This window comes from Barbus barbus (genome assembly GCF_936440315.1).
Source record: "Barbus barbus genome assembly, chromosome: 8".
NCBI classification, from domain to species: domain Eukaryota; kingdom Metazoa; phylum Chordata; class Actinopteri; order Cypriniformes; family Cyprinidae; genus Barbus; species Barbus barbus.
This window is the reverse complement of record NC_136736.1, coordinates 535,001-552,500: the sequence shown is the minus strand read 5'-3', so window position 1 is coordinate 552,500 and position 17,500 is coordinate 535,001. Positions and strand designations below refer to the sequence as shown.

Sequence of the window (17,500 nt, the reverse complement as noted above, 5' to 3'; positions counted from 1 at the left end):
GCACCCCCCCCCCCCAACACTGTCAGGTCTGAACAATATAACAAAAACATTTCCCAAAATCTACAAACATAATTCAAAACAAAAATACACACTCTTTTAAACAATACAACCACAATTTGTTTATACGGAGTCATATAATTATTTTTCACCTTGTTTTTATACATTTTCTTAAATTGGCAAAGTGAATTACATACTTTTAGTTCCTTATCACATTTATTCCACATATTTACCTCTTTAACAGATAAGCAACTACTTTTTGCATTAGTTCTTGCCCTTATTTTTTTGAACGCATACAATCCTCTTAAATTATACTGACTTTCTCTTATTTTGAACAGCCTCTGAATACAATTTGGAAGTAAATTATTATAAACTTTGTACATTAACTGTAAAGTATATAGATCAACTAAATCGACAAATTTTAATGCATGTAAATTAATAAACAATTTATTTGTTGGTTCGTAATAATCAACCCTTTTAACAGTCGTAATAGCTTTCTTTTGTAAGCTATATACTGAATTTAAGTTGGTTTTATATGTGCGACCCACACAATAAGTAATGTATGGAACTATGAGCGCACAATACTATATAAAGTCTTTTCATTCGAAATATGTATTATTCTATTTAATACTGCAATAGATTTAGACATCTTTGTTTTTACAACAACAATAATTTATCATTATCTTAATGAGCACTGTCTCATAAACAATAAACATCTCTTCCATCTGCACTTAACCCTCTAACACTAGCACTCTTTATTCTATTTCTGTTTATCTACTTACTTTTTTAATGCTTCTATTGTCCTCATTTGTAAGTCACTTTGAATAAAAGTATCTGCTAAACACTGTAAGCAACAGTAGGCTACACTTAGTGATCTGGCAAGTCATATTTTCTCAAATAAAGACCAGCTAATGTTAATTTTACATACAGTACACAGTCAATATGACATGAATATGACTATTAAAATCCAACATATATGAGCCAAACTGAAAAACATATCAACCAAGGCTGATAATTTAAAAAAGCCAAAAATCAGCCGATATATCTGTCAACCAATAATATATAAATGTATTATTTATTTACTGAGAGTTAGTAAGCAGTAAGCAGTGTATGTCATATGTAGTGCACTAGTGTTCAGAGCGCAGCTGATGTGATGGTGTGCTGTGATTGGTCAGAATGGACGCGGGGAAGATGCATTACCTGAGGACGACTCTGGACAGGAACGGCCTGATCACGCTGCAGTCACATGTGGCTCGCCTGCCGTCTGGAGCACATCAACACTCCCTGCTGCTGCTGCTCAAGCGTTTCCACGTGGACAGGTGAATACTCACTCACTCACTCACTCACACACACACACACACACACACACACACACACACTCTCTGCCGCTGCTGCTCAAGCGCTTCCACGTGGACAGGTGAATACTCACTCACACACACACACACACTCTCTGCCGCTGCTGCTCAAGCGCTTCCACGTGGACAGGTGAATACTCACACACACACACACACACACACACACACACTCTCTGCCGCTGCTGCTCAAGCGCTTCCACGTGGACAGGTGAATACTCACTCACTCACACACACACACACACACACACTCTCTGCCGCTGCTGCTCAAGCGCTTCCACGTGGACAGGTGAATACTCACTCACACACACACTCTCTGCCGCTGCTGCTCAAGCGCTTCCACTTGGACAGGTGAATACTCACTCACACACACACACACACACACACACACACACACACACACTCTCTGCCGCTGCTGCTCAAGCGCTTCCACGTGGACAGGTGAATACTCACTCACTCACACACACACACACACACACACACACACACTCTGCCGCTGCTGCTCAAGCGCTTCCACGTGGACAGGTGAATACTCACTCACACACACACACACACACTCTGCCGCTGCTGCTCAAGCACTTCCACGTGGACAGGTGAATACTCACTCACTCACACACACACACACACACACACACACACACACACACACACACTCTCTGCCGCTGCTGCTCAAGCGCTTCCACGTGGACAGGTGAATACTCACTCACTCACACACACACACACACACACACACACACTCTCTGCCGCTGCTGCTCAAGCGCTTCCACGTGGACAGGTGAATACTCACTCACTCACACACACACACACACACACACACACACACACTCTGCCGCTGCTGCTCAAGCGCTTCCACGTGGACAGGTGAATACTCACACACGCACGCTATGCTGATGTCACAGGCTGATGTGATGAGGTCCACTGACTCCGCTGTCTGTCTGTCTGTGTGTCTGTGTGTGTGTGTCAGGAGGAGTAAGTACGATATCCTGATGGAGTCCACGTCTAACCTTCTCTCTGAGCTGCCCGACAAGACCGGCATCATGATGAAGATCCGCGAGCAGCTGGTGACCACCGTATTATCCTTAACCTCATAGTTACTGTCATATTTACAGACACATTACTGTTATTATCATTAATCTAGTTATATTTACAGATACTGTTGCAGTTATTGTTAATGATATAGTTGTTGTTATTAATGTTTTAGGTATTGTTAATGCCATAGTTATTATCTTATACAGTTACAGTGGTGGCTAAAATGATTAGAGCACTGGTAGTTTCAGCAGCTAAAAATGGTTTTAAGTCCGTTAAGTGCAGGAGGTTTCTTGAAGCGTCGTGGAGACACAGTTCTTCTGGATTTAGTCTCAGTTTGTTCTGTTTCTTCATGTCATTCCAGACAGACTGATGATGATCAGATCAGATCTCTGTGTGGAGCACTAAAATCTCACGGGATTATTACAATTAATGGCAGAGAAATGGAAATGTAAACTGATATTTCCTTCTGACACACTACAGCAGAAGATAGAAATAACTGACTCGAAACCATTTTTAGCTGCTGATATACTAGTGCTCTAATCATTTTGGATTAGAACGGTATCATTACAGTTATTGCTAAAATTATAAATATTGTCATAGATGTTGTTGTGGTAATTGGTATCATTATAGTTACTGTTAATGATATAATTAATGTGAAATGTATGGCAGTTATCATGATGGTTATTATTGTTAACGTAATAGTTACTGTCATATTTACAATCATTATTACAGTTATTATCATTAACTTTACAGATAATCGTTAAAGATATCATTGTTAGTATTATAGTTATTGTTATAATTCGTTACATTTATATAGTGCTTTCCTGGGTACTCAAAGCGCTTCACATGAAAGATGGGAATCTCCTCAATCTTATAGTTATTTTTAATGTTGTAGTTATTGTCCTTTTTACAGCTATTATTGTAGTTAATAATATTATTGTTATAGATATTGTTAACGTTATAGTCATTGTAGTAGTTGTTGTTATCATTAATGTTAATGTGAAAGTTGTTACAGTTATTATATTTAATGTTATATTTATCATAGTTATTATTGTTAATGTTATATTTATCGTTATATTTATTGTTACAGTTATGGTATCGTTATCATTATTGTAATTGGTAACATCAGTTATCAGTAATTTTTGCAGTTATCATTATTAACGTTATAGATATCTTTATAGTTATTATTACAATTGTTATCATAATCATTATTTTTAGTCATCATCACAATAATAATAGCTATAATGTTAATGATAACAATATAATGATAACGATAATAAAGATTAGGGATGCAAAATATTGGATTTTGCCGATATCCAATATGCTGATATTTTTCAACTAATTTTGGCCGATACCGATACCAATATATTTCCTTTTTGTTTGGAAACAACAACAAGTCTCTTCTGTGCAGAAATTATAAGCAAAATATTTTTCATTTTGGTTAGTTTTTAACAAGAACTTATTTGTAAGAATTAAATAAACAAATTAAGGTTTTTTTGACAGTACATCGAAGCTTTGAATATAATAAAGACAAGACTTTGCTTCAAGAATGAGCCACACTGTTGAGTGATCTAATCGCTAGCGCACGCTGAGCACATGTGAATTAACATATTTCCTCTTATCGGCAAGACATATCGGCATCATTTTTCACATTGGCCCGATGCCGATATTTACATCTAAAGCCATTATCGGCCAATTACGATATCAGTCCGATAATATCGTGCATCCCTAATAAAGATAACAAGAGCTATATTACTATAATGATAACAGTAACAATATAACGTTACCGATAATGATCGCTATAACAATAACTATAATATTACTATAATGATAACTGTCACAATAATTAAGAGTAATCATTAAGATAACTGTAATGTTAACAGTGATGTCTGTAGTGATAACGAGATGATGATGATGTTGTGTTGTTGTGTGTAGCGTGTGAGCGAGCGCACCTTCAAACGCGTGTATCAGTACATGTTGGCTGCTAAGATGGTGAGCGTGGTGAGGATCCCTCTGAAGGAGCTTGACCCCGGCGGAGGACCCTTCAAAACGCTGCGAGGTCAGAGGTCGTGCGCTGCAGTCTAGTTCATCTGATTGGAGCAGGCGGTGAACTGACTGGCTCGTCTGATTGGTTGTTAGGCACGGACGTGTTCGTACGCTGCCTGAAGCTGCTGAAGCCATACGGACAGAAGGAGGTGGAGGAGGAGGAGGACGATGAGAACAACGATGAAGACTGTGAAGCATCTGCCAAGAGGAGCGTCCTCGGCGAGCCGCGCATCATCGAGCGTGACCTGCTCACACAGGCCTACGACATCGGTCAGACCCTGCTCGCTACTCACACTTCTCTCGCTACCGACCCGCAGTCACACCAAGATCCATAACGATAACTGTGATGTAACTATAATGATGATTATATCTTAATAATATTTAGTGATAAGGATAACTGTAATGTTAACGATAATACTTATAATGATAACTGTAATGTTAACGATAATACTTATAATGATAACTGTAATGTTAACGATAATACTTATAATGATAAATATAATGTTGACTATCTTAATAAAATAGTAATATTGACGACTAATGTTAACGATAATATCTTATGTTATAGTAATATTGATGACTATAATGTTAAAGATAAATCTTAATAAATTATAGAGATAACAATGAATATAATGTTGATGATAATACCCATAACAATTACTATAATATTAAGGATACAATTTTAAGTTATAGTAATGATGATTATAATGTTAACGATAATACCTGTAAATATAACAGTGTTACCAGTAATAACTGTTAACCATAATATGATATGATAATATGATAATGATAAACTAACTGTAACAAGAACTTTAGTAATAACTATAACTAATGATAACATTAAATATAATTAACTATAACAGTAACTATTGATAAAGTATGCTGTTAATGAAAGATGGTAATCATTAATGTTAGCATTATAGTTGTCGGAATAAGTTACCATTATCATTATTGTAAACAATACCTATAATGATAATTATAACAATAACTTTAATGCTAACAGAAACTATATTAGCGTGCACACCATGGACCATCATGTTGTGTTTATTGTAAGCGCAGGCTGCAGTTTGTTGCTATTGTTATAGTTGTGTGGACGTCGCTGTTCTCTAGAGTTTGAGCGATTGTTCTAGCTGTATGTCATGTGGGTGATGTGTGCGCTGTGATTGGCTGCTGCAGTGGTGTCGACCGGGACCAGAGGGATCTCTCAGTCGGCGCTGCGAGGACGACTCAACATCGGGAAGCTGGAGGGACGCATGATCTGCAGAATACTGGAGCGAATCAGCATGATCAAGGTACCAGACAGCAGCGGTCACATCACAGATCAGATTTCATTTATCACATCAGGAGACAGAGTCACGCTTTTCTTTTCTTCATCTGTGAGGACCCGACCTAGTGATCTGCCAGGACCTTGCTCGCTAAACTAGGCGCTCCAAAGTTTGGCTATAATATAATAAAAAGTATAATATCTGTGATAGCTAAACGTGTTGCAAGAGAGGTGTTACCACTAACATGACAAAGCACTTTAATTTAATAGATCGTGCGCTTCGTGCGCTTTCACTTTCAAATTCGCAATCTTGGTGTCGTGCTTTACAAGAAAAGATAATTGTCTGTTTTGCTCATCTATACACCTTTCACTTTTAAAGACTAAAACAAAAGATGGATTCATCGTTATTCTTCATTAAAAAGCACAACAACAAGAAAACAGTAGGCTACAATGACAAACTCTTACGTAACGTTTAAGAATGTTTACAAAAACTAATAAGATGAAGCATGGCATACACCACATGCTTTATTATATACCGACTAATGTTTAGCAAACACTGAAGAATCAAATAAATAAAAAATATATATTTTTTAAGAAATCCTCAATAGCGTAACGTGAGGTAAATAGCAAAGATAACAGGCTTTACAAAATGAAAACAAAAAGAAAAGTAAAACTAAACTGGCTGTCTCTGACAGGACTTGCATGTTTTTTCCCACAAGAATGCCAACATGTTCACCTTCTCTGGTTTAAGAAGCGGTCCTTTACTTTAGCTTGAAAACCAGATCTGCCATCATTTCTCGCACACTCTCAAAAAACTCTCGCCGTCTAGAGCCCTGATTCCTAAATGATAATGATTTGTCTGTTTCATTCCTCAAGCGTTGACGTGTGACGTGTGGTTCGTCCGTGCAGCGCACACTCATTCAGTGTGATTTGAGCATTTAACTCTGCATTCGTGCTGCCGCTGACCTGAAGAGAGCAGCTGTCATCTGTCATGAATGAAACCGCTTCAGTCTTCAACCACACAGTATCATTATTTCTGTGTTACAAACATTCAAATCACAGAAGCACTGTTATAAACGTTTATAGTTCAGATATAAACTCTGATGTGTACGGTAGCCATTAAACTAGAGTAAGTCACCTTTTGAAAGTAATTTTACACTTCAAATGAAGATTTATCGATTACATTGTTACACCAGTAGGTGGCGAAAAGGGGCTGTTAAAATGTATTTGTCTTTGAATCATACAAGAGATCCGTTCAAGAACGCTGATTCATCCAGAAATGAATCATCTTGAGTGAGTCATTGAATCATTCATTTTGTCATTTTGTTTAGTTGTCTAGTGTTTTTTTCTTCAGAATCATGAGAGAAACACAACTTCCAAAAAAAACACATTTTTTTAAATTTTTTTTTTTTTATCCAGAATCGTGCCGTTCTATTTTGCGCACAAACAGCTCTTAGAGAGTCCAGTTGTTATGTAGCCTGTTGATTTGTGTTCATGGTATTCAGCTGATACTGGTGTTATCGGTGTTGTCACTCGTCGATGAACCGGTGGGAAAGATTTTCTCACCATCACAACCCTATTGTGAAGAATCCACTCATCACTTCTTCTCGTGTGTGTGTGTGTGTGTGTGTGTGTGTCTCAGGGCTTCATGGAGGACGAGGGCCGGCAGAGAACCACTAAGTACATCAGTAAGCTGTTTGTGGAGCAGAGCCAGCTCAACCAGCAGTTCACTAAAGAGCGTCAGCGCAGCCAGCACCTGCGCGTCACACACCTCTCCGAACCCGACCCCCAGAGCCAGCCGGGGCCGCCCGCCGGGGCCCCTGAGCAGCAAGCGAAAGAAGTGCCACAGAAAACACACTTACCCAAACAGCCCAAACTCCGCTTCAGCAAACAGACCACGCCCCTCAAAAGTGAGTGACCAATCGTGTGCATTATAACAGATGTGATGTTGGTTTTGATTCATGTTTGTGTTCTTCAGAGAAGCCCTCGGCGCGAGGAGGCGGAGCTAAAGCCTCTCAGAAGGCTGAGGTTGCTGACCCCACCCCCAGCACGAGCACCATCCAATCACAGCAGCCGATGATCATGGAGGTGCTGATGGAGGTGAGTCTGAGAACGCTAACGAGTGTTGGGGAAACGCATCGCAAGCAGCAAGAGCTACATAATCAGATGTTATGTGTTGTACGTTCTGTAAAAAGTAACTAATGCAATTTTTATGGAGTAATCCATTACTTTTGAAAGTAACTTTCCAACACTGAGATGACTGTAACAATAGCTGTAATGATAACTGTAATGTTAATGATTATAACAACTATATTTGTAACAATAACTGTAATAAGTTTAGCGATAACTATAATGTTAACAATAATAACTGTAACAACTGTCACAATAACTATAATGAAAACCTGAACAATTAATAAAATGTTAACAATAATAACAACTCTAACTATAATGTTAAAGATAACTAACAAAAACAATAATGACAACTTCATAACTATAAAGGTAATAGTAACTCTAAGGGTAAATATAACATGATAATTTTAATAGTAACTGTAATGGTAAATTTAACCAAAACTGCAATGATCACTTTAACAGTAACTATAATGATAACTATAGTAATAACCGTTAATAAGAACTATAGCAGTAAGTATAATGTTAATGATAACTGTAACAGTTATGATAACTTTAACTATAACCATAGTTATAATCATAACTCCAACAATAACTGTCACTACAACTAACTATAATGATAGTTTGAATAATAAATATGACAACTGTTAACGATAATGCTAACTATAATAGCTGTAACTACAACAATAACTATTGTGTGAATAGTAACTATAGCGATAAGTGTAATGTTAATAATAACCTTGTTAATGATGATGTTATGATAGCGATTATAACTAGTGTGAGTGGGTGAGTGGGTGAGTGTGTGTGTTTGTGTGAGTGTGTGGGTGTGTGAGTGGGTGAGTGGGTGTGTGAGTGTGTGAGTGTGTGAGTGTGAGTGTGGGTGTGAGTGGGTGTGTGAGTGTGTGAGTGTGAGTGTGTGGGTGTGTGAGTGGGTGAGTGGGTGTGTGAGTGTGTGAGTGTGTGGGTGTGAGTGGGTGTGTGGGTGTGTGAGTGTGTGAGTGTGTGTGTGTGTTTGTGTGAGTGTGTGGGTGTGTGAGTGGGTGAGTGGGTGTGTGAGTGTGTGAGTGTGTGAGTGTGAGTGTGGGTGTGAGTGGGTGTGTGAGTGTGTGAGTGTGTGAGTGTGAGTGTGGGTGTGAGTGGGTGTGTGAGTGGGTGTGTGAGTGGGTGAGTGGGTGAGTGTGTGAGTGTGTGAGTGTGAGTGTGGGTGTGAGTGGGTGTGTGTGTGAGTGTGTGAGTGTGAGTGTGTGAGTGTGAGTGTGGGTGTGAGTGGGTGTGTGAGTGGGTGAGTGGGTGTGTGAGTGGGTGAGTGGGTGAGTGTGTGAGTGTGTGAGTGTGAGTGTGGGTGTGAGTGGGTGTGTGAGTGGGTGAGTGGGTGTGTGAGTGGGTGTGTGAGTGGGTGTGTGAGTGGGTGTGTGAGTGTGTGAGTGTGTGAGTGTGAGTGTGGGTGTGAGTGGGTGTGTGTGTGTGTGAGTGGGTGAGTGTGGGTGTGAGTGAGTGGGTGAGTATGTGAGTGTGTGAGTGGGTGTGTGAGTGGGTGTGTGAGTGGGTGTGTGAGTGGGTGAGTGTGTGAGTGTGTGTGGGTGTGAGTGGGTGTGTGAGTGGGTGAGTGGGTGAGTGTGTGAGTGTGAGTGTGAGTGGGTGAGTGAGTGGGTGGGTGTGTGTGTGAGTGTGAGTGTGAGTGGGTGAGTGAGTGGGTGGGTGAGTGAGTGGGTGTGTGAGTGGGTGAGTGGGTGAGTGTGTGTGTGTGTGTGTGAGTGTGTGTGTGTGTGTGTGTGTGTGTGTGTGTGAGTGGGTGGGTGGGTGAGTGAGTGTGTGTGTGTGGGTGTGGGTGTGAGTGTGGGTGTGAGTAGGTGTGTGAGTGGGTGAGTGAGTGGGTGAGTGTGAGTGTGAGTGTGAGTGGGTGAGTGGGTGAGTGTGTGTGTGAGTGTGAGTGTGGGTGTGAGTGGGTGTGTGAGTGGGTGAGTGTGTGTGTGTGTGAGTGGGTGAGTGAGTGGGTGAGTGTGGGTGTGAGTGGGTGAGTGGGTGAGTGTGGGTGTGAGTGGGTGAGTGAGTGTGTGAGTGAGTGGGTGGGTGAGTGTGTGTGAGTGTGGGTGTGAGTGGGTGTGTGAGTGGGTGAGTGGGTGAGTGGGTGAGTGGGTGAGTGTGTGTGTGTGTGTGAGTGTGTGAGTGAGTGAGTGAGTGTGAGTGTGGGTGTGTGAGTGTGTGGGTGTGAGTGGGTGAGGGTGTGTGGGTGTGAGTGTGTGTGTGTGTGAGTGTGTGGGTGTGTGAGTGTGTGAGGGTGTGTGTGAGTGAGTGGGTGTGTGAGTGAGTGGGTGTGTGAGTGTGTGGGTGTGTGTGTGGGTGTGTGGGTGTGTGAGTGTGTGTGGGTGAGTGTGTGAGTGTGAGTGTGTGTGTGTGTGTGTGTGAGGGTGTGTGAGGGTGTGTGGGTGTGTGGGGGTGTGAGTGTGTGAGTGTGTGTGTGAGTGTGTGTGAGTGTGTGTGAGTGTGTGTGTGTGTGCGAGTGTGTGCGAGAGTGTGTGAGTGTGGGTGTGTGTGTGTGTGTTTGGCTGAGCAGGGTTGTTGTTTCTGTGTGACTGACGGTGTGTTTCTCAGCAGAAGTCGAAGAAGGTGGAGGTTCACGAGACGTATCGTCTGCTGAAACGCAAGAACATGATCATCGAGGCGGTGCACTGCAGCAAGGTCATCGAGGGCTTTTACACGTAAGAGTCTGGAGACACGGCAGACGAACAGATGCTCGTGTGTGTGTGTGTGTGTGTGTTAGACGTGCTGGTGTTCGGTACGATATGAAGTGAAGTGAAGTGAAGTGACATTCAGCCAAGTATGGTGACCCATACTTGGAATTCGTGCTCTGCATTTAACCCATCCAACATGCACACACACAGCAGTGAACACACACACACCGTGAACATACACCCGGAGCAGTGGGCAGCCATTTATGCTGAAGCGCCCGGGGAGCAGTTGGGGGTTCGGTGTCTTGCTCAAGGGCACCTCAGTCGTGGTATTGAGGGTGGAGAGAGCGCTGGACATTCACTCCCCCCACCTACAATCCCTGCCGGCCGGGGATATATATGCAATATATGAACATGCACGATATTGTTATTATGGGCACTTCAAAATACCGAGAATAATTTTATTACAAATTGTTGAGAATTTGAATGCATTTTAAGAATACTTTTCCCATCATCTGGTCACAATGCACAACACCGCTGTATTGCACTCTGATGTAAACGAGCACGGATGACACTCTGAGCACTTTCACTCTCTGACAGCAGATGGCACTGATCTAACAGCAGAAATGCAGCCGTTACCCCGGAAACCTCGTAAACAAATCTGCTTTCTGTTTCTGAAAGGTGTTTAAATGATTTAAATAGCCGTTCAGGTTTGTGTTAATGAAAATGTGCTAAAATATACTTTGTGGTAAATCAAATTACCGCTATATGGCAGCAGAGGATCACTTATTGGCTCATTAGTCATTCATTTCCACTTTTTTGCTTTATATTTGGATATTATTAAATTACTTTTATAAAATATAAAATCATCAAGAAATCAAAGTTTGTCAAAGTTTCATGTGTATGAAAGAAAAGACACAAAGTGCCTTGCAAAACAAACTTTTGATTAATTTGCTGAATCACACTTAAAGTAAAGAGCCCTTCTTTTATAATTACTGACGTTGTCGGTCAGTTCAGTATAATATTATAAAAGAATAATGGTACATTTAATGAGGATAGAATATATATATATATAATTCTTTTAAATATAAAAATTCTGATTTTGCACGTTAATGTTGTCAATAAAAGTACTTTTTTATGCTAACTCCAGCTCAGTGCTTTACTATAAAATGCGCATTACCAAGAAATAATCGTGTAATATTATTGGCAACTGCACTTGTTAATGCAAAACAATAGTATATTTGATTATTTTTTTTTGTTTTATTTTAAGGTAAACACATTTTAAAATATATTCAAATAGAAAGCATTTTTATTTTTATTTTCAAATGGTAGATTTACTGTATTTTTTAAAATACAAATGCAACCTTTTTCTATTAATCCATTAACAAATCTGATTACAGGCCTTTTTTAACGGTAGTGTATATTATAGGCTATATTTTATTTATTAGGCCTATTTTAAAAGCATGTATTTAACCCATATATAACAGTCCACATTAGCCCATACATAATTTTATTTTAAAAGTACTTCATTGAATGCCACATGACATTCATCACATATTTGATTTGACAGGACTTACAATATCATTATCATTAGTTTCCCAAGGAGCAAAAAAAAAGGCCACGAGGATCTAAATTAGGCTGTATTTGTGAGCTTTCAATAAACTGTTTAGGAATTTGACATTCAAACCCGCAGCCAATCAGCAAACAAAAAGCTTTCATATACATTTTTCTAAATAGTTGTTTTAACAAAGATGAATAACTTCTGTAGCAAATGTAGCTATCGCTCGTTGTGAATGTTAATGTATTAAGGATGAAGGTTAACTAATATCTTATTGTAAAGTGCTACCTATTAGTCTTTATAATTCTTTTGCTCTTTAATCTGTCAAATGTTTTGTGTATTGCTTTGTTTTTAAATGTTCAGTTATTTTTGTTATAAGAAAATATATTTATTAAACCTTTTTTACTGTATTATGACACTTTTTTGCAACTAAATTTCAATCTCGTGGTAATACTGTATACCATAATAAAAGCATCGGCAATTAATCACAACATGAAAATTTGATACTGGTACATCCCTGTGTGTGTGTGTGTGTGTGTGTGTGTGTGTGTCAGGCTGCAGAAGCTGCTGACGGAGGAGGAGAAGAAGGACGGCATCAACACTAAAGTGTGTAAGAAGAGCGTGGTGAGACTGATCCGTTCGTTGTCTCGAGAGGGGCTTCTCAAACTCTACCGCACCATCGTCATACAGGACGGAGTACAGAAGAAGGTGCGGATACACACTCGATCATGCACGCACACACACACACACTCGATCTTACACGCATGATCACACACACACTCAATCATACACACACGATCATACACGCATGATCTCACACACACACACACACACACACTCGATCATACACGCATGATCACACACACACACACACACTCGATCATACACGCATGATCACACACACACACACTCGATCTTACACGCATGATCACACACACACTCACTCACACTCGATCTTACACGCATGATCACACACACACACACTCGATCATACACACATGATCACACACACACTCACTCACACTCGATCTTACACGCATGATCACACACACACTCACACACACACACACTCGATCATACACACTTGATCATTCACACACACACTCTCGATCACACACACATGATCACACACACACACACACACACACACTCGATCATACATGCATGATCACACACACACACACACACACACACTCACTCACTCACACTCGATCATACACGCATGATCTCACACACACACACTCGATCTTACACGCATGATCACACACACACACACACACACACACTCGATCTTACACGCATGATCACACACACACTCACACACACACACACTCGATCATACACACTTGATCATTCACACACACACACTCTCGATCACACACACATGATCACACACACACACACACACACACACACTCGATCATACATGCATGATCACACACACACACACACACACACTCACTCACTCACACTCGATCATACACGCATGATCACACACACACACACTCGATCTTACACGCATGATCACACACACACACACACACTCACTCACACTCGATCATACACGCATGATCACACACACACACACACTCGATCATACACACACGATCATACACACACGATCACACACACACACACGCACACACACACAATCGATTTTATACACGCACACACGCACGCACTCTCTCACACACACACACACACACACACACACTCGATCATACACACACACAAACACACACACACACACACTCACTCACTCACTCACTCACACACAGACACACACTTGATCATACACACACGATCACACACACACACACACACACAGCAGCTGAGACATGCTTATTAGGGATGCATGATATTATTAGACCATTATCGGAATCGGCTGATAATGGCTTAAAATGCAAACATCGGCATCGGTCCGATATGTCTTGCCGATCAGAGGAATAACTCACATGTGCTCAGAGTTTGAGATCACATGAAAGTAAAATACACAATTAATATTAGGATTGCTTTTCTGATTAAATAAAGGAGTAATTGATGTCATAAAATCATGAGTCTGTTTTGATTTAAAGGTCAGAAGTTATAGCTTATATGAATAAAAATCACAAAGATGACACTTGTAAATTAAATAAGTGTATATATATACAGATATATTCATTAATGAGTAATATTAGTTTTTTCTCAAATGGATTATGTAAAATTAAAATACAAGGACTTCTGAAAGATTTTTAGAATTTTTATAACTCTTTTGCTAGCAATGTTAAATCTACAAATAAATGTTACGGTTACCACTACATCTGTCGGGAAAAAGCCGAATACTTTTTTAAGTTATTTTTAAACCTTTCAGTGTACTCTCATTATAAAATAACTTTGTTGTTTATTTATTTCTAACAAGCAAGTATTTGCTCAAAATTAAGACTTGGTGTTGTTTCCAAACAACGGAAAAGGAAATATATCGGTATCGGCAGCAGCTATCGGCAAAATATTGACATCATATATCGGCAAAAATCCAGTATGGTGCATCCCTAATGCTTGTTAATAATATAATAATAATGCTATTAATACTAAAAACAGTTTTAATACTAGTAACCTTATAAAGCAGAATAGCCATGAACACACTAGCGCATGCTAAGCTTCCTCCTCATAGCAAGCTGTTATAAGTGTGCTGATGTTATGAGCGCTCAGGTGGAGTTCGTGGTTCACCCGTCTGTGACGCCTGATGATCCGCTGCTCAAAAGCGCCATCGAGCAGATCCGCCTGCGCATGTCCAGCTCTGCCTCGGCCGTCCGGTGAGAGACGGCACACTACCCACAATCCCACACTCACCTGTTTTCATTCACAAGTTATTGCATTGTTTTTATTCAGCAAGGGCACATTAAATTGATCAAAAGTGCCAGTAAAGACATTTATAATGGTAAAGTTGATTCTTGTGTCAAATAAATGCTGTTCTTTTGAACGTTCTATTCATCTGAGAATCTTGAAAAATAAAATGTATCAGTTTCCACAAAAATATTGAGCAGCACAACTGTGTTCAACATTGATAATAATCAGAAATGTTTGTTGAGCAGTAAATCAGTATATTATTATGATTTCTGAAGATCATGTGACACTGAAGACTGCAGTAATGATGCTGAAAATACAGCTGCAGATCACAGAAATAAATTACAGTTTAACAGATATTCACATTGAAAACAGCTGATTTAAATAGTAATAATATTTCAGAATTTTCACAGTGTTTTTGATGAAATAAAGCAGCCATGTTGAGCAGGACAGCCTCTGCAGGAGCATTAACTGACATTAACTGCTCGCTGTGTTTTCTGGTCAGCACCGAGCCTCACGCGCAGAAGCCGAAGTCCAGCGCTCCGGAGGGGAAGGAGAGCAAAGCGTCGCGAGCGTCTCACTGCAGCGGCCTGAAGAAAGTGTCCGAGCAGATGGGCGTCAAAGCGCTGAAGTCCTTCAAGCCAGTGCTGGGTATGGAGCTGAGCTGGTTTCAGCAGACTAAACCATGCTCCCTGCACCGCTAACCGCAGCTGCTTCTGTGTCAGTTCCAGGACTCGGCCGCTCCAGGGGCTTCCTGCCCAAGATGCCCCGTCTGCGCATGGTTCACTCCTTCCTGTGGTACCTGATCAACGGCCACCCGCTGCGCCGCTGCGCTCCGGACACCCTGCAGCCGCCAGAGGACCCCTGCGGGACCGAAGGACAGTTCAGGGGTGAGCGGGTCGGGAGGCTGGGAGTCAATTCCATTCAGATGAGAAAACCATTATCTATGAAAATCCTGTCATTAATTACTCTCCCTCATGTCGTTCCAAACCCGTAAGACCGTCGTTCGTCAGATATTTATGATGCATTCTGAGAGCTCTCTGACCCTCATAGACAGCAAGGATCCTAACACGATCGAGGCTCTGAAACGTAAAGGAGATCGGTAAAATAATCCAGGGGTTCAACTGTAATTTTATGAAGCTACAAGAATACTTTTTGTGCGCAAAGAAAACAAAAATAACGACTTTATTCAACAATTCATCTCCTCCTCATCACCCTATAGCATCATTTTGTAGAGTATCACATACGAACACAACGTACCTGGACACTGTTTACGTTCTGATCAAAGAGTAAACGGCGTATCCACGTACATGCATCCAGGTTTGGAATGACACGAGGGAGAGTAATTAATGACACAATCTTCTTTTTTCTCACTGTCTGACGATTAAAGCGGAGTATCTGGAATGACCCGTAATGATTTTACTTCCAAGATCTTTTATTAATAAAACAAATGAGAGCGATTTGGGAAGTCAACAATAAAGAAACACAAAGAACCAAATGGAGATGAAACACGTGCCTGAAGCAGCATACTTGTAGTAAATTAATACAGACTTGAGCATATTCTGTAATGTGGTTTCTCATATTTGTTGTGTTTCCAAAATGTTTTAGTTTGGCTTCACACAACTTGCATATAGTGTGGCTTAGGAGTGGAAGATATAAGCTCAAATTCATATGATATTTTCCACTGTCCAGACGATATCGATATTATATCACGGTATGAGAAAAAAAACTTGGAATCACATTTTAGTAGACCTTAGTGAAATCACAGGCAAAATATGTAATTTAACCTTATATAACTAGAAAAAAACATGATTTTTAAAAGATCTATGGCAAAAATAGAATGGTCTGACTTTAGATGTGTGAAATTATGCTACATAAGACACCTAAAGACAAACAGCAGATGGACTGAAAGAACATGCGAATTCCCTCTCTGACAGTAGATGGCGCTTATGGCCTCAATTTAGCGTTCCTTTGGTTAGCGCTGTAATAAAGCTGCTCTTATGAACACAGAGGGATTTATATTCTTCTTCCTATATTCCGAGCGTTGTGAACGGTGATCTTGCTGCCTGCTACAGTGTTTTCTCTCTTGGGTCCGTGTTCTGCGTCTCTGTCCTGTGTTAACGGCCGTTTACAGACTTAGTAATATTACCACACAAATTACATTTTGGGAAATGATTGTAATCCAGTTTGTGTGCAGTTCAGAACGGCCAATCGTGTGTTTGGAGCGAAAACCATCTTTTAACGATGCATCTAAGAATCTAATTTTCAGGTGAGGGGTGTGTGAGACGCCAGGCTCTCTCAAACACTCGTGTGTGTGTGTGTGTGTGTAGTGTTTGTGAAGGAGAACAGCTGGAAGAGGTACATTCCTCCCCTCTCGCAGCACAAGGGCTTTGGCTTCGGCTGGGCTCTCATCAGTGATGTGCTGGTGTCTCTGCCGCTCAGCATCTTCATGCAGGTCGTGCAGGTCAACTACCAGGTACACACACACTCCTTTCACCTCAACATTCAGGAATATTATTGGTTTGACTGCACTGACGCTGTTTTTTCTTCTGCAGAGCTTCTTTACATTACATTTACATCATTTTAGCAGACGCTTTTATCCAAAACGACTTCCAAACGAGGACAATAGAAGCAA

At 40.4% G+C, this 17,500-nt stretch overlaps 1 protein-coding gene across 1 annotated transcript in view; it reads left to right on the top strand.

Annotated features, from left to right (window-relative positions):
• The window catches only part of gtf3c1 (general transcription factor IIIC subunit 1), a 48,961-nt gene that overhangs the window by 6,929 nt on the left and 24,532 nt on the right, over positions 1–17,500 (top strand). The window contains exons 4-16 of the mRNA XM_079422953.1: positions 1,173–1,316; positions 2,314–2,410; positions 4,314–4,437; positions 4,518–4,694; positions 5,601–5,716; positions 7,331–7,598; positions 7,667–7,788; positions 10,411–10,514; positions 12,597–12,750; positions 14,731–14,834; positions 15,371–15,516; positions 15,591–15,755; positions 17,196–17,341. Coding sequence (XP_079279079.1) covers positions 1,173–1,316; positions 2,314–2,410; positions 4,314–4,437; positions 4,518–4,694; positions 5,601–5,716; positions 7,331–7,598; positions 7,667–7,788; positions 10,411–10,514; positions 12,597–12,750; positions 14,731–14,834; positions 15,371–15,516; positions 15,591–15,755; positions 17,196–17,341 — 1,867 coding nt within the window. The remainder of the gene's footprint in view (positions 1–1,172; positions 1,317–2,313; positions 2,411–4,313; positions 4,438–4,517; positions 4,695–5,600; positions 5,717–7,330; positions 7,599–7,666; positions 7,789–10,410; positions 10,515–12,596; positions 12,751–14,730; positions 14,835–15,370; positions 15,517–15,590; positions 15,756–17,195; positions 17,342–17,500) is intronic.